Here is a 24,697-nt window from a genome sequence, read left to right on the forward strand (position 1 = left end):
GGAAAGCAACACAGCTCAATTGTTACAAATGATCTTGAGCTGGCACACAATTCAAGTGATGTTACTTGCATTTGGGGTGGTAAAGAGGTTGGAGAAGCTCAAGGGAGCTTATGCACATATACAGACATGGCTTTCCTCCCCTCACACCTCCTTTCCAAGCTTAATTGCAACATCTGTAAACCCAACTCACCTGCAACTGGACTTGAGATGTTATCAAGCGTGCTGTCTTTATCCCAGCCATAGTAAAGTCGCTTGCGTACCCGATCACTTAGCTGTTGATGCCTGGGAAGAAACTGAAAGGACAGGCAAATGAGGACCAAGTACTAGGACTCTCAATTTTTCTCCCCTGCCCAATCCACACACAACTGAAGAAGTTAATTCAACACACTAGGCCAAACAATGTAGAAATATACGCATCAACATTATGTAGGATTCCAAGCCAACCATCATGCGTGTGTCCCTTGCCAAAGGCTCCAAAGCAAAATGAGCAGTTATGGAATAAAGGCTGTGGGGGGGGGGGGGGGGGAGAAGGGAGTTATGGATCACTAACTGATTAAAGAACGGAAGAAAGAGGGTGAGAATAAATGGCAATTTCTCTCAATGAAGAGATGTAACCAGTGAAGACTCACAGGGTTCTGTATTAGGATCAACACTTTTCAACCTATTCATAATTGATCTAGAATTAGGAGTAAGTAGTGAAGTGGCCAAGTTTGCTGATGACACCAACCTATTTAGGATGGTCAAAACCAAAAGGAATTATGAGAAGCTCCAAAGCAGGGAGAATTGGCATCAAAATAGAAAATGCAGGTCAATGTAAGCAAGTGTAAAGCAATGCATGTTGGGGCAAATAATTCCAAGTTCAAGTATAAGCTGATGGAATCTGAGCTAGCACTGACTGAGCAAGAAAGGGATTTTGAGATAGTAGTAGAAATGAAATGTTGGCCGAGTGCAAAGCTGCTGTGAAAAAGACAAACTCCATGCTAGGCATAATTAGGAATGGAAAAGAAAATAGCACTGCCAAGATCTTCCTCTCCTTATACAAATCTTGGTATGACTGTGCTTAGAACGTTGTGTTCAGTTCTGGTTGCCTTACCTGAAAAAGGACATTATTGAGTTGAAAAAGGTAGAAAAGGCAACTAAAATAATCAGGGACTGGAGCAACTCCCCTATGTAGAGTGGCTACAACTACTGGGACCATTTAGTTTAGAAAAAAAGGCAAATAAGGGGAGACATGACAGAGGTGTTTAAAATAATGCATGGTGTGGAGAAAGTGGAGATGGAGACATGTTTCCCCTCTTCTATAACACTTGAACCCAGGGACATCCCATGAAGCTGACTGGTGGGAGATTTAGGACAGATAAAAACACTTCTTCACACAACATATAGTTCAACTATGCAATGGAAAGTGCTGCAATAGAAAGTGGTGATGGCCACCCATTTGGATGCCTTTAAAAGAGGACTGGACAGATTCAAAAAGGAGGAGGCAATCCATGTCCATTAGCCCTGCTGGCTGTATGTTACCTCTTTTAGCTGAGGAACTTGGGCAGACAGAGGTCTTGCACCCATCTTGTTTGAGCCATTCTGTGGGCAGCTGGTTTGGCACTCTGTGTATGGAGGGCTAGACTAGATGGACCTTTGGTCTCATCCAATTTGGCTTTTCTTATGTTCTTAAATATATATTATTGTCCTCAATGGGCTTCTTCTAGGTAAATGCTCACAGGACTGGAGCTTTAGACAGCAGTAATACTGAGTGAATGAAACCAGATAGAGTGCAATATAGAACTCAAGTTTGTGGGAGATGGATTTTAAGCAGGAACCTCTCACTGTTTATGTATCTCCTGGCATTTCTTCTTCCATATAACCCTCCCTTCCCAGGGCTTTAAGATCAGCTAATGAGGTTCTGCTCCCACTTCTGTCTTTTTGAATGTTGTGTTTGGTTTCCGTCAAGAAACAGGGACAAAAGAGTAAGTGTACAGCCCTACAATCCCTGCAGGTGATGCTAAACTCCAGGTAACAGATGGCCCTCCATGTTTTGATGGCCAATGGGCAATGACAATGGGAGCTGTAGTCCACCATATGGAAAGCCGGATTCCCCATTTGTGCAATAAACCCACAAACCTAAAGTTAAGCCTATGCATATCTTCTCAGAATGAAGACTAATGAAGTTCATTGGGACATAGTCCCAGATAAAAGTATAAATCTGGTGCCCTTCAAATGATCAAGCATGAAGGGAGTCATAGATGAAAGCATCTGGAAAGCACCCTGCTGGAGAAGTCTAGCATAAAGCATCTCAATAATCCTTGTCCTACCAGCTTTTGGTATTATTACTGTTTCAGATGGAATCTTGGGACTTAAGAAAATAGCAGGTTGCCTAAAAGTGACCCAGAGAGTTCAGGGGCTGTGATAACCATTTCAGTTAGGAATTTCTTAATATACCCCTGACCTTTAGACATACTTGCTGGGGATAATGAGAGCTACAAGTCAGCAAAACTGAATGGCACCAGACTGGGGAAAGCTGGTGAAGCAAAGAAAAATTCATCTGCCCCACCACCCTGCTCTCCAGGGGCATTTAACTAAAAATAAACGAAGATCATACTTCACTTCTATTCTGCCTAAGGTTTTTTTTTCCCTTAAATCAAATGCCCTCCTCTCTCGTCCACACATTCCCTCCAGATATGGGTGTCCTTGGGAGACAGAAACCTTTAAAACACACAAACCTTAGAGAATATGTAAGTTAATATAAACGAATTTGCATCCCCCCCGCCCCTCCATGGGAAAGAACCGCGGATGTTTTCCGTGCCCAGCAGCGCCCCGGGCCTGCAGCCCGTGTTTACGGCGAAGCAGACAAAGAAGCGTCAGGGGCCAATTATCGCGCCTCTGAGGCAACGCGCACGGGGGCTGGCGGGGAGTCACTGAGCGGCAGGCCGTGGACGTGGCCATGAACAGCTCGAGAGAGCAGGGCGCGGGGGGCTTGGGGCCCTCCGCTCCCGACTGTCTGACGGGCGCCTCGCCGGCCCAGCTGGCCAGGAGGAGGGACCGACTAGGCTGGGAAAGCTCACCGTGAACTCCTGGAAGCCGCTCAGAGAGAATGCGCCCTCCTCGTCCAGAAGGAGCCCGTTCAAGTCCATGACGCGGAGCGCGAGGCGGCCGTCGAGCGAGGCTACCTCCTTGTTGGCGCCCGCCGCGGGCTCCAGCTGTCCCGGCTTCTGGGCAGGGGCGGCCCAGCGAACACAGAACTCCTCGGCGAGCTCTGATGCTGGTGGCGCCTCCGCCGCAAAGGAAGAGCGAAGGGTCCCGGCGCCGCTTCTCGCCTTCCTGTTCCTGGGGCGGGCAAGGAGGCGGGTCTCTCCGCGGCCGCCCCTTTCAGCTGGCCGCTGTCCATAGGAGGGCAGTCCGGCTGCTTTTGGGATGAGTCAGGCCTTCATTAATTCCCGAGCCTAGAGATCTTGAAAGAATTCGGACAAACTGGCATGGACGTCTCAGGCAGCTCACGATATTAGTGGGGGGAAAAGGACATACAAATCACACTTAAAAACCATACACGAAACAGTATGTTATATTTTTAACTACAACTCCCAAATTCCGCATGAGCCATGCTGACTCGGGATTATGGGAACGGTAGTCCAAATGTTCCGGAGACAGTAAGTTGCTTTCTGCTGTACTAGACTCCAGCGCAGCAAAGCACAACCTTTTTTGCTTTTGAAAGTACATGCAGGAAGGATGAGGGAAGCACATACGTAAGTAAACTTCACAATGTTATATTCTTTATTACAAGATTTAACCTATATCGGGGAGGCAATTTGAGTTTCTCCAGTTGTTTTAGTTACAAGACCTATCAGTTTTCACCTTTTGATAGCTCTTAATAGAGTTCTAGGCCAAAACCTCTGGGAGGAACACAAGTTGCCCACCTCGATTCTATGTTCGATCTAATTACCTGAGGAAATATTGGATTCCTCAGTCTACAGTGAAATATACAGTGAAAGGGAGTAGAAAGCAAAACAAAATTCCTTTCGGATCTAACCATTTTACAGTCATCCTGCTATCTCCAAAACAGAGTCTCCCAAACCAAAAAAAGGTAATTAGTTCCAAGAAAAGCAGAGGACGCTTTGTACTAACGCATTGCCTCTTTACTCGTGTAGCCAGCGATTATCTTGACCTACAAATACTTGTCCTTTTAAAAATAATTACATTTGCACATGAAGTAAGAGTGCGTATGGTCATTCTACAACTTCACTATATTAAAATCTGTTTTTCTCATTCTTTTCTGCGGATTACTCTTACTTCTGAAGCAGAAGGAAAGAAGTGTCAAAAGAAACCAGGAAATGTCACTGGACAACCACATTTGCCGCTCTCTTTCCTATCTCTACGCTTGAAGAACGGCGCTTTGGACAGTTTGCGCATGCGCGCTGTAAAGAAAACGTTCCTCCTTCACGTGCTGGGGGGTTGGGGCACGTGATCTGATTTTACGCACAGGGTGGCTTCCGGTTGCGGCTGTCAGGAGAGCTCCGTGCTCCTCTACCAACCCCTTCCTGATCCCTGGCTGAAGCGATGGCGAGCGGTGGCGGCGGCTCGGATGTTCCGTTGACAGAAGAAGGGGAGGCGATGACGATGCCCGGGCCCGGTGGCTGCGCAGCCGACGCCGAAGAGGAGGAGGAGGAGGAGCAGGAGGTGTTGGCTCTGGCCGCTCGGTTGAGGCGGCGCCTGAGGGGCTGGGAGGCGACAGTAGCAGCCGTTCAGCGGCTGCTGGTCTGGGAAAGGCCGCCACAAAGCCTGGCCGGGGCCGTCTCCCTCGGAGCTGCGTTATGGTGAGAAAAGCAGGAGGTGGCTTCGGTGCGCGGGCGATGAAGGATGAGCCCTAGGAAGGAGGCGAACTGGGCCGGGGATCGCGGCTGCAGGAGAGGGGTGGGAGCTTTTGCCATCTAACAGCAGCCAGGGTGGCGGTTAGGAATCCTGGAGAGGTGTTGGAAGAAGGGGAGTCGTTCTAGAGTAGGGGGAAGCTGTTCTTGATGCGGGTAAAGAATTGTAACGTGATGGCGACGCCGATGGTGGGCGGTAGATCCTCTCTCGGTGCGGAGAAAGCCCAGGTGCCTGTGGGCATCCAGGCGATTGCGCAATACCAGGGATGCCTCGGCTTGAGGCTGTCTCATGCGTCCTTACTTGAGCGTACGTTCTGGTAAAATAAGTTTGGTTTCCTTCTGAATAAACGTGAATCATAAAATCGTGCTGTTGCTCACAATCTTTCAGCTGTCTGCAGAGAAATCTTCATGGCAGACAGGTGCCTGTCTTTGAGCTGAGGGGCATGTGTGGGAAGTGTAAGGAGGGTAGAGGTTAGCCCTATGGGTCTCCAATCAAAAATGTGAGAAGTAAATAGAGCTCTATAGAAGGCTATTTATTTTCTAACTTTTTGAAGTAAACAATATACATTTTATTCCAGTCTAAGGATTAGCTAGTTCTTACTTTGGAGCAGGTGTCAACCTTTGCTGTTATGCTTATTTATCATATTTGTAGTCCTCCCCTTCTCCAAGGAGCTTTGGATGACCTTCATAGGTTTTCCCTCCAACTTATTCTTATAACTACCCTGTGTGGTAAATTAAACCAAGAGATAGCTTGCCAAAAGCCAGTTAGTGAACTTTGTGGTCAAGCAGGGAGTTGGACCTCACTTTCTCCAACTGAAATCACACACTCAGAGAAACTTTGTGGTGCACTTCAAGGCTGTAAATAATATATATATATTGCTGAGCAGTGCAAAACAACAAATAAAGATTTTGGATGGTGGAAATAAAGATCAAGGCAGGATCATCGGCAAGAGGGAATGCTGGGTCAAGTTTGGAGTTGAGTGGTAGCAGCATGGGAGAGAAAGTTGATACAATTAAGTTATGGTGTGGAAATGGAAGGACTTGGAAGAAAGTCTTTTTCACAGGTGAAACCTTACAGTGTGTAAGAGAGAAAAGTAGCTATATGGAGAAGGGTTTATAAACTTGCAAGCTTGCTGACAGTACACTTCTGCACACCACATTCTCCCCAATTTAAATATCATTTTCCTTTGAACAAACTAGAAACTTCTATTTGGAGACAACATATCATAGAAAAAAAAGTAAAGGCTTCCAATCATAGACAAAGCAATTAACTCTCCCCCCGTCCAATTCCCAAATGTTCTCTCACACATAGCAACCTTGTTTAATCAAAAGATTTTCAGGGACACTGCTTTCACAAGACAGCTTATAATATAAAAAATACAATTAAATATACAAACTCAGGAGCAACAGCTGATTATTTTAAAGCATGTAATACAGAGTTTGCCTTCAATTACATGTACCTTCAGGGATTTTAAAAGAGACAACAGTGATGAGATCATATGTATCTCCGAGGGAGGAAGTTCTGCGGAGAAAGCCGTACTTGTAGCACCCACCAGTTTTATGGCTCTTGCTGGTGGGCCAGTGAGTGAGGCCTCTGCTGCTGATCGTAGTACTTGGGCAGGCTCAGACAAGGGTAGGGGGTCCCTCAGATAACATAGACCCAGACCAATCCAGATGACATTGTTCTTCATATCTGAGCAGGAAGGTGGTGATTCTAAACTTACTTTCCTTGGGCTTACTGAGGCAGTATTATGAGGGGAAATACTATGTTAGATAATATACTCATTAAAAGAAAACTTGGGAGTACTCAGTAAAAGAAGCTAGGAATAAATTTGCTTCTGGATGTAAACTTGCAAAAATTAGTATTGTTGAACATGGAAGTCTTGCAAGCGTACATGAATGATGTAAGAGGTTTGAAAATATGTGATGCAAATCTCAGGTAGCATGGTCCTACTTGTTTAACCACTATATTTTGGCACTGTTTTCAGTATCCTCTATAAAACAGATTCATAATAGGAACCTCTGATTATAATTATAGTTCAAGGAAGGATCACATGTCAAAAGTAGAAGGATGTTGGTCAGCCGCTTGGTGAAGAAATGACTACACCCTACCTGCTGCTAAGTTTGTCTGATCATTAAATGTCACCCTAAATGTCTGAAAAATGCATGTTCTACATACACATACCTCTCGCATATTTATCTCAATAAACATTCTGCATATGATGTTGTCTTATAAGTAGCTAGACAGCACATTCAGCTTCTGACAAACAGCAGCTCTCCATTTTCAGAGGTAGATTTGTTTTTTATATTTTTATCTGCCCAATAGCATTCTGGGGGTGGGTTGTTGTTGTTGTTGTTGTTGTTGTTGTTATTATTATTATTATTATTATTATTATAACATTTCTATGCCGCCCCTTGCCGAAACCTCGGGTTGCAAGCAGTGGATGTCTTTTGCAGCCATGCTGTCTGAAATCCTTGCATCTGGTGATACCAATTTGAACCCTAGAATTTGAACCCTAGACTCTTAGCCTACAAAGCACATGCTTTATTACTGATCTCTGACCTTTTTCTTAAATAAAAGAGATGTGTCCATTTGAGTGCAGCAGTGGACATATAACAGGTAAAAGCTGCTTTCTGTGGCCCCAGTGTAGCCATGGACTGATTCATTTCCATGTGGACCCAAGAGGACTTTGCAGTGAGGAGATGTTAGAGTGTCCTCTGGGCTTGATCTGAAAATGAAGGCAGCTATAGATTAGGCCAGGGTGGGCAACTTCTGGCTCTCTACATGTTTAGGCCTGTCATGTCTCACTCTTGGCTGTGCTGTCTGGGGCTGATTACATTTGTAGACCAAAATATCTGGAGGGCAAGCAGTTGCCAAACTCTGGCTTAGGATGTAGAACTTTGCATTGCATCTTGGGTGCAGTTTCAAGTGACTCCTGCTTCACTCTCATAGTATAAACACCTCTCCTGTTGCACGAGAAGGGCCAAAAGCACCTCCAGGACTTGGTCTGAGATAAGATTGTTTTTATAAATAGACAGCTTTAATGTGTTTTTATTATTATAAGAATGCCTGTTCCTATTGTTTGTATTGATTTATTTGTATTGATTTATTATTTGTTGTACTAATTTGTTCTATTCTTATTTTTAATATAATGCAATATATTGTAAGCTGCCGAGAGAGCCTCTTGGCTATGGAGTGCAGCATACAAATGCAACAAACAAACAAAGCCTGCTACTAGCAACTGCAGATAACTGGAGGCTCACCCAGGAGTGTTTTCAGTTAGATTTTGTGTACTCTTTGCATAGGTCCCCATGGTTTGCACTGTCCCTGGCTCAAAACTCCGAGCTTGCTAACTCCTGATAATATACCAAGACTCAGAGCAAGCCCTGCCCATGGCTAGTCACACTACGCGTAGCTGAGCCTCCTGTTAAGCCTTTAGTCACTGAGAAGTGCGATGCTTGCACATTCCTTCCTTTTTGCCTACCCTACTCATGTGCACACAGCAACATTTAACAAGTCTGAGTCATAGAGCCCAGCAAAGTACTAGAAAGAAAAACATCCTGTTTACTATTACAGACAATGGACTGACTATCAGCAGAGCAGATTTGGAGGCAGAAGCCATGCAGGGGTTCATAGTACATTTTCAAAGACAAGCTCCTTGGGCAGCTTACAAACTCATGATTAATATAAAACACATATTAAATACACGTATTATGAAACAACAATCCCATTAATAAATGCCCTAAAAGAATAACAGCACAACATCCTGCCACCACCATCACAGCTAAATCTCATTCAGAGGTACAGTAAAATATGATAAAAATGAGGATACAAATCTAACTTAAAATATTGGGTAAATTAAAAGGTTTTCACCTGGCACCAAAGGAGTGAGTGCCAGGCACACCTCTTTGAGGAGCTGATTTCATAAATGCTACTAGATGTCACCAAGTAATCTTTCTTGGTGATAGGGCATTCACCTAGTTCTTTTAACTTAGAAATAACCATCTGAAATATACTTAGGTTTTTGGTACAATATAACATAGCATGATACAGCTGTGCCACAAAACAAAATCTCTCTCTCTCTCTCTCTCTCTCTCTCTCTCTCTCAAACACACACACGTGTGCACGCATGCTGATCACTTTGGATTTCAGGAAACAGTTCATACTATTCTAGTTTCAGGCTTCCATTTTGACTTTTGACTTCTTCCGACAGTGCTGGAAGAAGCCACAATGACAAGAGTAAAATTGACAATCTTGGAGAAAGAACATAATTCAATGATAGTGACAAAAGAGATCAGGGGCAGTGGTGTGTGGGAAGGCACAGTTAAGGCTTTTGAGGGCTGCCTATGGGCTCTAGGTTCTGTAACTCCTGCAGTAAGGTCTTTCATATGAAAGACAGGACATAACATATAAATGAAATGCATAACATTACAAAGTGATAAAATTAAGTGTGCAGTTGGGACTGTTCTAAGGTATAGAATGTTGACCTTTTATCCAAGACAATGTTTTTAATATATCTGATGTGGCTAGGTGGTATCTTTAACCATTAACTGGAATGTTTTCTTTGCTTTAAAAATAATATTTTGCAACTGGATATTCTGGCCAGTTGTCTGCAGCAAAGCAATGTGATTATAGTTAGTTATAGTCACATTGCTTACATTGACTATTGTAAAGGTCACATTTTGCTAGGTGTCTGCAAAATTTAGATAATTTAAACTCTTTGGTTTCATTCTGTCAGTTGCATTCCTCCAGCCATCCAGAAGTAAACTGATCAAGAGCCCTCTACTGCCTGAGAGGACTTGGAAAAAAGAGCCGTCTTTCTAAGACAAGAGGACTTGAGAAGGGTTGAGATTTTGAGAAAGGTCAGAAGCAGTGTGTGAGACTTGACCTTCTCTAAAGTCAGTGTGAATGGAGGAAGCTGCCCAGATACCTGAAGTTCTGTGTGTATACTCAGGGGAAAAGTTTGTAATGACTGCAGGCAACTAGCTGCAAAAATCTGCTAGAAATGTGTGCACCCCTAGTCATGCTCCCTTGCAACATTTTTCTTAGTATTCGTTTTTAATTTTAGTCTTTCTGACTTTCCAGGCTGTTTTCCTCCACTTCGTTGCGTCCTCTGTTCCTCCTAAGCATTGGTCTTATTGGAGTTCTTCTGCTGGAGAAATGGAAGCCCCAGTTCCTATTGGATTTCTCAGGTGAGTGAGAATAGAGATGGTAGTACAAATGAGGGAAGTGTCATAGTTCATAGACAGGTGCTATCATTGGTTCTCACACCCTTGCAAGTACAGTTCATTACTGCTGCAGTGTTTTATCAACTCAATAAGAAGTAACAAACGATGTTGTTCCTTGTCCAGGAGTGCTGGTACTACGAGACTAGCTAATGGTAAGGAGTTGTAGTTGTTGGCTTCTTGAAATAGCATGTGTCCAACTTACTTTTATTATGCCCAAGAAGGAATTGGTGCATTTCTGCTGTCTTGCATAGCCCGATCTAGTTCATTTATGAAGCTATTAAAAATGGTAGCTCCTCAGACTAAAGGCACTTGGTTGGTCTTCTCTGTTTCTGTATATATCTCAGCTCTTGTCAGTTTATAGTAAATGATGCAGCCAGATGAGAAAAGTAAGATAAACTGTAACAACATATTTTGTACAAAGCATAATGTTTGGTTTCTGGTTCAAAAGGATTGCAGAAACCATTGCTTTCTAGTCTTAATAAATGCTAGATTTATTAAAGCGGTGCTATCAAAAATGCCTTAGTTAGAGCCAATGTGGTGTTGTGGTTAAGAGTGCAGGAGTGGGACACAGGCAATTTGGGTTCTAGTCCTCACTCAGCCATGAACCTCACTGGGTGACACTTGATCAGTCTCAGACTTTCAGCCCAACCTACCTCACAGAGTGATTGTTGTGAGGATGAGATGGAGTGGAAGAGGAGAATTATGTCAGCCTTCTTGAGTTTAGGGAAGGAAAAAGGTGGGATATAAATCTAATAAATAATAAATTAATAAATAAACCAGGCAACTGTGTTATGACCCATAATGCCTTCCCTTCCCTCCTCAAATATACCTGCTGTAAGTTCATTATGTAGCGGTTGCATTTTAGCAACTTTAGAAACTGATGTCTTTTTGTCTTGAATGAACTCCTTGGTTACTTCTTAGGAGAAAGGCCATAGCAAGTGGCACTTTGTATGCAGTTTATGGCTGTTACAGGCTGTGCAAAAACAACTTTCATTGAACAATATGTATAATGCCATAAACGGTCAACTGCAAAGATGTCAGAGGGAGTCTGCAGTCTGGATTTAATGATGAATTGGCATAATGCATATGGCTGTGCTTAGAACTCACATCTTAAACTCTGTTCTGGCAAGGAAATTCCTTAGGAAGGAGGAAACGTGAATTGTGTCAAACAGTACTCATTAAAACACTGCATTTTAAATAATCTGATTGCTGTTGATGTCTTGTATCCTTCTTTGGAAGTAAGACCAGTGATGTAGAGTGGAAAATTTTCCAGTGCTTTTATTTTTTCTTTCCATTCTGTACGTTCATGAGTAACAATGAATGTATGCCAATTTGAAATATGTTGTTTGGCAGTTTCAGAAATACAGATGTGTGCTCATTGATATACTATGCACTGTTCTTTGATTTGCTAAACTTTATTAGTGTGATAACAATGTTTAGTATCATTGTTTTTTAAATTCACTGAATTTAAAAAAGAGAAGTACATGTTCCTGGCTTGGTTTTCATGATATGTTGCAGCTCACCGTGATTATTTAACCTATGATTAGTTGCAGCACCCATGGGCACAGTTTTGCATGTGCAACCCCCAGTAAGAGGTTGTCATGTCATCTGAACCCAGCCATCAACTTGGTGAGGGTTAATTAAGCCATGAAGGACTATGATAGCCCTCTGTTTTTACATTAATGGTCTAATAAATATTTCTACATTATATGATACATAAATCATTATTACATGTGTTTTAGTTTTTCTCTCTTCAGCTCAAATATGTGTCACATATTAGAACAAAAATGATCATGGAACACTTTTCAACATTATTTTATTTGTTCTTTATAAAAAAAAATAAATATGCTAAGTTAGATCACTTTCTAGGGCATCTGAGATTTTTCTGATGCAAAACCCCATGCAATTTAGTTTAATTTTCATAGGAGAAAATTCTAGAAAGCCCATATTACTAAATGAGACATATCCTGCCAACTTGAGTTCATGAATTTTTCACACATGACAAATGGATGCAAAACACCACTGATATCTCTCTCCCTTTGTTTTTACTTTCTTGTGTTAGAGCAATTCTTTTTAAAGCAATTGGACCTGGAGACCTTGATTTTATGTTAAAAATTATCTAAGCTGAGCCTGTTATAGTTTAGTTGTCCGCTGGTAAATAGCAGTGTTGCAATAGTGTTACATAACACAAAATACTCGATTAGCCAAGGTGGGCTGAGGGTTGCTTTATGAACTCTTGCTGAGAACTTTAAACATGTCTGCCTCCTTACTTTATTGAACAAAACCAGTTCAATCTTTTGATCTATACAAAACCAGCTGTACAGGCTGCCTTTCCTAGAAGCAATCAATATTGACATCCTATTTCAGATTCTGTATTCCAGGTTAGAGATCAGGCAGATTGTGTAGAGATACAGTTATGAATCATCTGGACAAGGCTGTGGGTCAAATACAAATGCTGCTCCTTTCCTGTTTGCAGGACCAAACAAAGCAGTTATTTTTGGTCAGTATTTACATGTTGCATGCTAGCGCTATATCTGTAGAGAGGCTTTGCCTCTGGGCATCCTGTTGCCTTTTCTTTTTCCTGCTGTGCTTCTTCTTGTAGTTCTGCAATGGAGCGTTTAGCTGTTCAGTTTTACAGTGAATGTTAACATTGTGGTCTTGGCTTCTCTGAGAGCATCCAATTTTCAGTGTGCAATCAGGGTTGATAACTTACTGTGGTAGCACTTCTGGTGCATTGATGCTTCTTCTGGATCATCCAGACCTGTAAAAATATGCACGAGGAGAGAGTATCGTTAGGCAAGTAGCAGAAGCAGCGGGATTACAGAGCTGGCACATGTGTGTTGCATCACACTTCTGGTTCATGCATTAGGAGGTGCAAAGCAGGTTGGTGTAAACCTGTCACGTTGCTGCTGCCCCAGTATGTGATGTCTGTGTCTAGCACCCTGGCTATATCTATAGCATGCTAGCACAGAACTCAGTGTATTCATAGCTGCACTAAATGGTCTTGCAGCCGGCTGCTATGTTAACAATAGTAGCCTTTCATGGTGTTAGAATGGACTCCTGTGGGAAGTGGTGTCTGCAGTGCCCAAGTACGCACCAGAGTCTGTGTTGGCAGGGGGAGATCGCAGTTGGGACTGATTACCTGGAATCTAGGTCACAAACTTAACAAGATTGTTTTCTGCTGCTCCAGTGCACTCTTCACTAGCTTGCCAACTCTGTGTTTATGGCCCAGGGGGCAGCCCTGAGCTAACCCCGGGCACTGTCGTTTGTAGGGACTGTGTGCAGCATACAGCATTTTATAAATAACAGGACTGTGTGCCAGCTGCATCAGCTAGTCAGATCTGATGAGCTTTGAATTCTAGCCTCATATCTCTGCTTCAAAGGAGCTTCTTCACAACCTTATGTAAACTAGGTTAGGAAAACTGAAACTACTGGCCATGCTTTTAAGTGGCTTTGCAGTGCCAGGAGTTTTGTTTATGCTCAATGCCAAGGCAACCCAGCTTCTGCAACAGTCCTACATCCAACTTGAGTTACATGAATAAACATACAGTTTATGTAGTATAAGCTTTCTCAATGTTGATGACTTCTGAACCAGTTTAGGTGGTTTTGCAGGGTGAGGATCTGTAAATATAAAATGAGGTTCTGGTGAAACTACAGGTAGACACAGGTGCACCTGCATACTGCAGCCTATTGAAAACCTTTTCAAGTTTCTTTTACTACAAGGTCTGGAGATCTGCTTTTAAAAAATCAAGAAACAACATGACATTCTCACACACCAGACTGTACTGACAGCCCTGTCTCCTTAGGTCTAGTGATTCTCCCAGGACTTTATTGTTTGGTAACTGCACATGAGAAAGCAGTTAGCTCTAGCAAAAGAGGTTCCAGTGTTCTATGAACATCAGCTGAGTCTGGACTATATTCTTTTGTAATTGGGTGGCCAGTTCTCTGCGTGTCCCTTGGAGTCCCTGTGTTTCAATACATAAAATTCTTGTTTCTGTACATTAAAACTAGATCTTCTGTGGTTGAGTGTACCACTAATGCATTACTTTATGAGTCTGTCATGACATCTGGGCAGTACTTCCAGCAGTTTCAAGGAAACTCTCACTTCCCCTCAGTACCTGTGGTGTTTTGAACTTTCAAGATGCAACTTTTGCTGCTCTTTCTCATCTGCATTTGCAGGTTGACTGATGAAGGAAAAAAACATCTAGCAGCACATGCTCCTAGAATTTAAACTGTCATCTTTTTTTTACACTTACTGAATGATTTGCATTTCTATTTCTGCTACAGCACAACCCTTGGAAGAACTGGAAGGAGACAGGTGGGTTGCTCTTCATATAGTTCTGGGCACAGGGATCTTTTCTACCAATGGCTTAGTGCTTGGTTCAATGCCAGGGCTAAGCAACTTGTGGCCTTCCATATGTTGTGATACTACAATTTCCATCAGCCAAAGTAACATACCCAAGGGTGAAGGATAATGAGAGTTGCAGTCTAACAATATCTGGAGGGCCACATATTCATTCCGGATCTATGTTGTGACCTTAAAAAATGCTTTTGAGAATTTGTTCTCTTTTAGCATAGATATTTGACTTAGCAGGTTCAGGAGCAGCAGTGTGAAGGACTTCTCAGTTATTGCCCTACCTCAACAGGTCAAATGTGACTGTTTTCAAGCTCTAGAAATGTGTAGAAGTAAATGAATGATTATCCTGAAATATTGTAAGTTTGGGAGCTGGAAGTTCCCAAGGAAGGAAGGAATGCTGTGTCTTCTGTTGGAGCATGGGTTATAATGTTTCACAGCTGCTTAGTTAAATTACTGTCAATTTTGTCCACAAAAAGTGATTCTCTGTTGCATGTGGCTCCTTTATTCATCATATAGCAGTACTCCTGGAAGGGCTAGCTGTTGATATATTGTTTTCATTGCTGCAGGGATAGTGAAATGGCAGGAGCACAGCCTCATCTGCTCAGTGTCCCAGAGCTCTGTCGGTGCTTGGCTGAGAGCTGGATTACCTTCAGGCTGTACCTGCAGGAACTATTGCAATACAAGAGGCAAAACCCTGCCAAGGTAAGCAGGAAATCAGCAGAACTTTTCATACAAAGAAATCCCGGCATGGCTCCTTTCTACAAAAAATAAACAAAAATCCTGGTTATGGTTTGGTAATTTATATTTCCTCCTGACAGAAACAAAATAAGATGATTTTCCTTCTGTTATAGCTTTAGTGTAGTAAGAAGCAAGTATTCTGTGTAGACAAAATCATGTGATATAAGTGTGGTTTCAAATCACAAATTTAAAGGAAGATCATAGTTTTCAGTATATGTGGAAACAAACAGGAATGGAATTTTAACCAAGTACCTCACTCCAGAGAAGGTTCAGGTAATCCCCAGCTCTTCCCAACATTACCCAGGAACTGTGCAGACATACCCCTAGGCCAGACTGATACGTTGATACTGCTACATAGTTTATGGAGAGTCACAGCTCCATGCCTCTTCTTACTCCTCTTTCCATCTGTAATGCTTAGCAGTCCAAAATGCAGCATGTGATATCTCCGTGTTGGAAGCCTCCTCTTCTCCCCTCCTTTTTAAAGGCGGACAAGCACTCCACTATGATGTTAGTGCATAATTTGCCTCAGTAAATGTTTAGAGGAGAGAAAAAGGAGTGGAATGATTGCTTGCAGCAACTCTGCATCTATTGTGATATAAAACTCTAGGCACCTTATTATTTATTTATTTATTTAGTAAACTTATATTTTGCCCCATTCGCCAAAGCCTCAGGGTGGCTTGCAAACATAAATATCAATACAATTAAATATAAATTTTATTTTATTCAGAATAAAACCTTCTGAATAAAATTTCAGAACTTCAAACTTCTTGCCGTAGTGCCTTGCATAAATTGCAAGAAACCATCTCTGCATATTAACAGCAGTGTGTCTTGGAGGAGTAAGCAGTGCCTTAGCCTATATATTTAAGGTTAATTGGAAGGCAAGGTGCTGAGGGTGGAGGGAAGTGCAAACATATTATTTCCTGAGATGTGGTTCAGACATATATTTGCAATAAGCAGATCTCTTCCAGTACTACTTCCAAAGTACTGTGACTGACTCAAGAAAAATTACTTGGAGGTAGCCGTGTGCCCGTTTGCTAGTTACTTCTGGGCATCAATCAGCCTACCCAATTGACAGCACACTGAAGCAAAACTGTGGCCAGCCATTATGGCATGTTATGGTCATGGAGCTTGTAAGACAGGTTTATGGCTGAATGCAATCTGTTATTAAAGGATCTTGGGATTAGGAACTAACCTCAAACCATTTCATAGATAGCTTCTTGCATGGGCTGCACTGAGAATGCCTCCAGCTTGCTAAATTTTCATTCTTGGTCTTTGTCTTGTTCCTCCAGTTCTGTGCCAGGATCTGCTCAGGATGCTTGATCCTAGCAATTGTAGGGCACTATGTTCCAGGAATCATGATCTCCTGCATTGTCTGTGAGTATCACTAAGTCCTTCATGGTACTTAAAATTAGGTATGTGGCTTAAGAAAGTTGTTATATAGGCTGCCACAGTTACGTCCAAGAACCTTCTTTCTAAAACTTAAAAACAATACTTAATACAGTCCCTTCCTGCCTCCCAATGCACTTGTAACCCTTGCTATAAAGCAAATAATAGAGGCCTTCACATAATGACACCTATGGATCTAGGGCAACTCTTATTTCTGCAAGAAAACATGATTCTAAGAAGAGGGTTGTGAGCCATTTGCTGTCTTTTCAGACTGCAAATGGAAGTATCTGCTAAGATTGTTTCTATATCTTGTTAAATCTTACTTCAAGCCTATTTCGTTTTTCTGTTTCTGTCCATGTCAAATTGTAGTAGGACTCATTGTATGAGTCAGCTTGAGCTGTGCCTCTTTCATAGCTTGGTCTACCTGATGGTATTTCCAGAGTCATGTTTGGCAGTTTGTACAGTTCTGAGATCAGCAGGACAGTGACTGGGCCCAGAAAGGAGCTGTGGAAGGGGCTTGGCCTTGGGCATCTTTGGCAGGTGACATGGGATGCCTCTTTGCCCCAGGGAATGTTAATTTCTAACACACTCTGGGCTTTCTCCACTTCTCAGTGCTCAGTATCTTGCTGTGGCCATTGGTAGTGTACCATGAGCTTATCCAGAGGATGTACACCCGTTTGGAGCCCATCCTGATGAAACTGGACTACAGCATGAAAGTGGAGACCTTGCATCTTAAACATGAAAAGAAAAGTAAGATGATAGCTCCCTATTACCTGACATGCATTATTTTTGATAGGAGACCCAGCAACTCTTATCCAGACTGTGCTGGATTATCCAGACTATGCAAAACATCTGGTGGGAGCAGGGGCTGGAAGAGCCAGAGGTCTGTGTCTCCCAGTAGAAGCCCAGACTGTTTGGTGCTTCTGAGAAATCCTTCTTTTAGTCTGCTTTTGGTGAAGCTATCTGCACAAGTGTCCCATGGAACATTTCTTTTGTTCTGCTCCACAGAACGTCAAGGAAAGAGTGAGCCAGAAGCTGGCAGTGAGTCAATGGCAGAGACAGAAAGTGAGAGTGAGGCGGAACTATCTGGCTATTCTCCAGTGGTAAGTGCAAGGGGTGCATGAAGACATGGGATTTCATTCCTAAGAACACTCCTCCATGGGATCAAAAAATTAGAAGCTTGCTTCCCCAGCCCTCTAGCCTTTGGAACTTTAAGCTGTGGAAATATTTATTTTATATTGTTAACTTGTTTTATATTGTTAATTTATAGTATTTTAATTGATTTATTTGTAAGCCACCCCGAGGCTTCGGCAAATGGGGCGGCATAGAAATTTTCTAAATAAATAAATAAAATAAATAAATACCTGGTTGCTTTCCACCTCTGTCACCTTTTCTTCCAAGCCATGGGCAATTGGTTTCTCATGGTTTTGAGGGAAGGGTTAGGACGACTTGTACAATGTCCGTTTCCCTTATTTTGACAGTACCAGTTACATGCATAACCCAGGTGGCAAGTTTGTTGGCTCTGGGCTCAAGTCCATGGGCTCAGTCACTGAGAGGTCAATGTATTAGATGTTTGAGGCACAACAGTATGTTAAGTACAATTCTACTTAAAAAGGTGATGCAGAATAATCACATGTCCCAAGACAATAGTTCCTTTACAGGGGATCATATTATTCTGAACAAAATTTTACTTAGAGTTTATAGTTGCAACCACAAACAGGGTCAGTTTTTTTCTTTTTTAAATTCTTGCATTTTTTTCCATTTAGGAAAAAAGTGAATCATGTAGTGCATTTGAAACATGACGTAAACCCACCTCACATAAATTTCTTTGCTGACAGTTCTTAAAGATGATAGGTTTTCCATGTTCTTAATTCTGTTATAAATTCTCTTTCTGCTAAAAGAGTTTTAGCCCCTTTCATTCAGGATTATGTGTCTATGTTTATTATAGTTATATTCTGCCTTTTTTCCTCTTGTGAGATACCCAAGGTGGCTTACAGAGTCCTCCTTCACTCCATTTTATCCTCACAATGACAACCCTGTGAAATACCCTGTGGATTTTAAAAAAATATATGATCTATTCTTCCCAGCAGTGGTCTGGTGACATTTTACAGATTTTTCTCCCTTGTAGTATAGGAACAAAAGACTATCTTAAATAACAGTTTTGAACCTCTTTCAGCATAAGTACCAAATTTCATTCTGGATTTTTGGGGTACTGAATTTTAGTGGCATGTCAGGCCACAGACAAAGACACAATGGCTAACATAACAAAACATTATATTTTAGCTTAAAGTCCTTCTTGCCAGAAGCTTAAACTTTACGAGTGGCTTTTATACCTTTTAGCATAAGGAGAAGCACAAAGCCAGGAAACCCCCAAACAATCAGTGATAAGAAAGCGGCTGGGGGCACTTGGGGAATACCAGATGGCTGGATTTGGGTACCAGGCCTGAGGCCCTGCATCCCTGATTTAAGAGAATCACTGTAAGGATTAATAAAATAAAGGATAGAACAAATTCTGGCTTCAAGCATTGCATTAGCATCCCCTCATGATGGAGATTCTAGCCTATCAAGTTGGATTTGTAGCTGCACTGCAAAGGGAACAGTGTCCTTTGAAGTTATTGGCTACAAGCACTATTTAGCTTTGGAAGAATAGCCTCACTTTGTTCCTTTTTGCAGGTGGATGTAAAGAAGACAGCTCTGGCTTTGGCAATCACAGACTCTGAGCTCTCAGATGAAGAGGCCTCTATCTTGGAGAGTGGAGGCTTCACGGTCTCTAGAGCTACCACACCACAGCTGACAGACGTGTCTGAAGGTGCCATTTTCCTACTCAACACACCCAAAAACCCCATACCAGCTGGGTGTCAATGTATGAAATGAAGTTTGTGGGCAGGAATATTGTCTCTCTGGACTTGGAAAGACCTGCATGGGGGATGGGGTCTTTAAGTATTTGGGTTCTAGTAGCTTTTACAGCTGGAGAGGAATTTGACCTCGGGGCATTGGTTGTGTCCCATGCCATGTGACTGGGCTATTTAGACAGCTTTGTGTAATCCTTGTTATCTTACAACAGTCTAAGGCAGGAGATGGTTTAGTCACTATATACTCTAAACCAAAAAGACCCACTTCTTCAAAATGTTTCCTTATTCAGTTTAGTCCTACTTTACAAACAGCTTATTGCCACCTGACTAGTTCTGTTCATTTGTCAAACTCCTTTTAATATAAGCTATAAGTTTTCTGAACAGGAAAGCCTGTATTTTATATAGCAGCTAGTCTGATGCTGTAGTAACTAGTGGTAATGCGGTATTACTACTAGATTCAGTACATGTGGAAATCCAAAATGCTGCCTCTTGTTCCAGAAAAACTCATTTTAACAGTAGCAGTCACTCCCAGTGCAACAGCATGCTGAGCTGTTCCTTTGAGGCCCTGCCAGTGAAGGAGCAGGTGGAATGTAGTATATAGTAGAATAATCAGGCACTTCACATTTATTTTCTTGTTAGCTTTACAACAGCCTTGTAAGGTATGTCAATAATAATTGTATGGGGGAGCGGACACTAAGACAATAGTGGCTTGCTTAAGGTAACCTGATGAGTTTATAGCAGAAATGAAGTGTAGATTGGGTATTTCCAAATTTGTATCACTCTTAGTTAATACAGTGCTACCTTGGCTCACAAATGCCTTAGTTCACAACCAAATTGGGTCGCAAACTGAAATTTCAGAAAAATTTTGCCTCAGGTTGCGAACTCCGCATCGGGTGATGATCGCAACGGCTTCCGTCTTCCCTGCTTGGGCACGATCGCAGTCGTGCTCAGTGGGGGAAGGTGATGGCTGCGATCATGTCCATCTTCCCTGCCCGAGCATGACCGCGATCATGCCCATCTGTGGCCGCAATCATGGTTGCGCTCGTGCAGGGAAGACAGGTGCGATCACGGTTGTGCTGGTGGAGGGGAGATGGCCGCGATTGTGCCCGGGAGGGGGGGACAAGGAGATGGCCATGATCTTTGTTGTGCTTTGTTACTTTGTTTCAAATTTTTGTGATTTAAAAAATGGTTACAGAACAGATTAACCTTATTTACATTGAACCTTATGGGGAAATTTGACTTGGCTCACGACCAATTGGGGTTGTGACCAGAGTCATGGAACGAATTCAGTTTGTGAGCCACTGTTGGCAAGGTACCACTGTATAATGTTCATTCTCATTAAACTAATATCACCTTTGTAGTGAAGAGATGATAGAATAAGGAAGAAAAGCAGCAGTGCGCTCATCTGCATGACTAGTGATTTTAAATCGGGCGGCATAACTGTAGTATACCAATTATTGCCCTGTGCTATGGAGGAGTGTCAGACAGAGGGGGTGGGAAAGAACACAGCCAGGCGACGTCAAAGAAGGTGGAACAAAATGACAAATTAGTCTATTCATCTTTGGCTTTGTATAATATAAAGCAGTCCAAAAACCATGCTTGGGCAAACAATTGAGCTGGAATGAGGGTTGAGGATTTGCAGCAGAGGGCCCTGGAGGCTAACTCCCTTGTGGTATGATGCTTTTCAGATCTGGATCAGCAGAGCCTTCCTAGTGAGCCAGAAGAGTCCTTCTCCAAGGATATGGCAGAGTTCCCCTCCGTGGAGGAGTTTCATTCCAGAGACTTGGGACCACCTAGTGAGGATGACAACTTTGCGGTGCCTGTCCACATGATCCATCAGCTGGACTCCACTGAGGAAGAGGTAGCAGCAGCAACAGGGAGCTTGGACACATCCATCTTGGGCCTGGCCTCCCCCCTGCATTTTGTAAATACGCATTTCAATGGGAATGTGCAGGCAGCGGCAGGAGGGGCTGCTGAACCACAGGATGCCTCTGCACAAGGTCTGGGGTTGCGCATCGATTCGCTGAGCCAAGAGATCGTCACCACAGCTATCAGTACGGTAGTGCAGAACACCTTGTCAGCCCTGCTCCACTCCTCTGAGGACAGCGAGGGGCCTTCCCTCTCTGAGTTCCTGCCCACTGAGCCTGAGGAGAGACTCAGCTTCCAAGCTCAGCTGTCTGAAAGTGAGGAGGTGGGAGCTGCCTCTTTACCTGGCGATGAGGAAGAAGCGGATGACTTCGAGCTACTTGACCAGCAAGAGTTGGAGCAGATGGATGCAGAGCTAGGCCTTTCTGGAGAGACAGAGGCTCCAGCCACATCTTCCCTCCCTCCTGAAGAAGAACCATCGCCCAGCTCATAGGTCTCATGGCTCCCCTGTATTTCCGTAGCTGCAAGGAAGGACAAACAGACACATGGCAGAGTGTGATCTATACTGACCGGGGATGACAGAGCATCCACATGCACAGTGTTATGTCTGGAATAGTGCATCGTCGTTGCTGCCCTCCTTCTCCTCCTGATGTTGGCCTTCCCAACAGGACACTGTGTCCAGCCCATGCTTCCTAGTGATGATGCAGTCTTTTGGTCTGGTTCTGCAGTTTGTCCATCTTTGTCTCTTCATCTTTGTTTTCTTTGCACGCTGCATCTTCAGCTGGATAGACCTGTTGAACATGCCCACTGCTCATCCCTATGCACCAGTAGGAAGTAAAACATTTTTATTGGATGGGGGTGACAACAGAAGGGCCTAAACTGTAAATAACTTGATGGAACCCTTGGTTGTTTAGTTGAACAGGGGAATTGGTTGTATGGAGGAACAGGTTGGGATGGTCTTTTTTAGTTAGAAACTTGTTTTGGGAGGGGAAACTGGGCTTCAAAAAATGACAAGTGGTAAAATACTTTTGCTGCCAGAATAGGAGGGACAACATACCCACCTTGCACAAAATAGCAGCTGCATTTCCAAGGACTAAGCCCTCCTCCGTTATTTTAAAATCCCAGCCTAATTTCTTCAACACAGTGATGCATATACAATCCATCTGACCTGGGCTTCAGTATGGGGTAGCTCAGTCTTTTGGATTCTGAACTACTGTATGAAGCCTCTTCCATACCTGGAAAAATAGAACTGAATTGGAGATATACTGCAGGCCTTTCCCCCTTCTGCTGCTGCTGCTGCACTTTACATGCAAAATACCCTTATTCCTCCTTGTTCCTTATTTCTATTTTGAAGGCCTGGCTGAGCCAGCTTTACCCTGTGATGTACCTTGGGGAGAACACCATCTTCTGCTGCCCTCAGTCTTGACTTGGGGAGAAAGCAGCTTTAGAAATTATGCGAGACAGTACTTTGTCTCTCTAGCCCTATCTACTTACACCTTCATTTTTGAGACTCTCAAGGTTTCCCTCTTTGCTAATTGTAGTATGCCCACTTGTGTTCTCAGGAGAAAGGATTGGGTGTGGGGGATTGTTCTATTCCCCTGCCTGCAAAGGAGACTACTGTCCTACACTGGTGGCTGTAGAGGATGCTACCTGCCCAGCTTAATAGAATATAGTTTTAAAAAATTGATGTTTTGTGGATGAATCCTTCAAAAGTTGATTTTAAGGTGCAACAGTAAAGTTTTAATTAGCTGCCCCATGTCAGCATGGGTATCGTTTGCACAGTGCAAGGTGAAGATCTGCCTCTGGCAATAGCCTTCTCAGCTCTGTAGATACCGTTTTGCTCCCAGGGATAAGTCTTCTTTCTAAAGGGGCAAGAACAGCATTATAAATTGGTCACTCTCTTGCTGTACTAATGCATACAAGATGGGTGCTTCTAGGCAATCCCTGTCATTCTTTGCATTCTCTCAGGAGAAACTGCAGCTTAGGTTTCCATATGCAGGCTGTGAACATGTGAAAGTTTGCCCTGGAAGCTTTTGCCTTTGAGTTATATTTCTGCAAGTTCCTTCAGAAAAATTAAGGTGTTTTCTCTCCATGTGAGTGGCAGCCAAAGGAATTCCAAGCACAGCTGCAAGACCCCAGCTGTTCCTTATGCTTCCTTCCGGATGCATTGGTGGCTGAGCCATCCGTCACCCCTTCTCTTTGTATTGGGATTGTTTCCTGTATTGGACTCCTTTCAGTCTTGCAGGAGTACATTTTTAGGGTCACCTAGACAGATGATTTTGTTGACCAGAGTTGGTTCCGTTTCTGTCCTGTGTTGCTTGGCCCCCTTCCCAGTCAAATCCTGGTGGAGGGATGGCTGTTAAAAACAGCTTCCTCTTAATGTCTGCACTTTGGAAACGGGCAGCTGCGTGGCACTGAGTGTGGAGCTTGCCTGCCTTTGTGTTGTGTCCTGAGCACAAATGTTGCCTCCCCTCTCAAAAACCAGAACCCTTGCCTTTCCCTTTCTGGTGCAGGAGGCATGTTTATATGTTGGTATTTCTCTCTGGAGCTCTTAAGTTTTCTTCCTTTCCTTTGGTGGCAGCAGTGCTATGTTGCTTCAGCATAGGGACCTCCTAATACAGGTATCAGAAATTACTGATTCTGCCTAGGGAAGGTGGAAGGCTTTGAACTATGTAGCAGTGTTTATTCTATGGCTAAATATTTAAAAACAAGATGTAGTCTTTTTAATTAAAAAAAGTTCAAAGATGTGAATTTTGGGTTAAAGGATCTAACTGTTCTTAGCCTGTCTGCTAGAAGCCTTAACTTGCGCCTTCCCTCTTACCATTTCTCTTGACTTGGAGACTGACTGACATTTTTAGCCTATGGAGGGGTGGCTGTTCTATGTATTTGTGTCAAGGCCTGTATTCCTTTGGGCATGTGCTACAGCTCAACTGATTGTTCTCTCACCCCTCAGAAGCCTCTGAACTTGGAGGTTTCCAAGATTCTTATGCAATTTTTGCATCCTCTCCTCTGCTCTATCCTGTTTCTGCTAGCCAGACTGCAAAGTCTGTCTAACAAGTGCCCTTTGGAAAGGGTGGGGAAGAAGGTTCAGGATAAATCAGATCCTGCCTTCTTTAGCCTCCTCTTCTCCCTGCCAACTTCCCCTTGAAAAGGCAGCTGGCAGGCTTTTCCTCTGGACTGACAGCATGGGGCTAGGATCAGATCTTCAACTACATCTTTCTTTCAAACATGGAAGGCATTTTCTGAATCAACCTGTGGTTCCTGAGATGCTTACCCCAGGACCATAGGGCTGTTCTCTAAAGCTCTTTTAACTTAAATCAGATGGTTGTGGCAGGTGCTCAGAAATTGGCTAGCTAGCACAAACAGGAAAACAGTAATGTTACAGGAGTCTCTGCTTTTATCCTATAGTTTCA

At 43.0% G+C, this 24,697-nt stretch overlaps 2 protein-coding genes across 2 annotated transcripts in view; one reads left to right on the forward strand and one right to left on the reverse strand.

Moving 5' to 3' along the window:
• The window catches only part of CNPPD1 (cyclin Pas1/PHO80 domain containing 1), a 12,555-nt gene extending 9,160 nt beyond the window's left edge, over window positions 1-3,395 (reverse strand). Inside the window, exons 1-2 of the mRNA XM_044438503.1 lie at window positions 3,060-3,395; window positions 191-293 (exon numbers count right to left, since the gene is read on the reverse strand). Of these exons, the coding sequence (XP_044294438.1) occupies window positions 191-293; window positions 3,060-3,128 (172 nt within the window). The 5' untranslated portion in view covers window positions 3,129-3,395. The remainder of the gene's footprint in view (window positions 1-190; window positions 294-3,059) is intronic.
• Window positions 3,396-3,419: 24 nt separating this feature from the next.
• RETREG2 (reticulophagy regulator family member 2) lies at window positions 3,420-24,035 on the forward strand. Its single transcript, XM_044438502.1, has 10 exons — window positions 3,420-3,737; window positions 4,290-4,805; window positions 9,943-10,049; window positions 14,373-14,403; window positions 15,009-15,144; window positions 16,470-16,554; window positions 17,179-17,316; window positions 17,575-17,669; window positions 19,240-19,375; window positions 21,107-24,035. Exons 2-10 carry the CDS (start codon window positions 4,549-4,551, stop codon window positions 21,775-21,777), a joined length of 1,656 nt encoding a protein of 551 aa, XP_044294437.1. The 5' UTR covers window positions 3,420-3,737; window positions 4,290-4,548; the 3' UTR covers window positions 21,778-24,035.
• The last annotated feature ends 662 nt before the right edge of the window (window positions 24,036-24,697 follow it).

This window comes from Varanus komodoensis, unplaced genomic scaffold (assembly GCF_004798865.1).
Source record: "Varanus komodoensis strain SLA01 unplaced genomic scaffold, ASM479886v1 scaffold32, whole genome shotgun sequence".
In the NCBI taxonomy this organism is placed as follows: domain Eukaryota; kingdom Metazoa; phylum Chordata; class Lepidosauria; order Squamata; family Varanidae; genus Varanus; species Varanus komodoensis.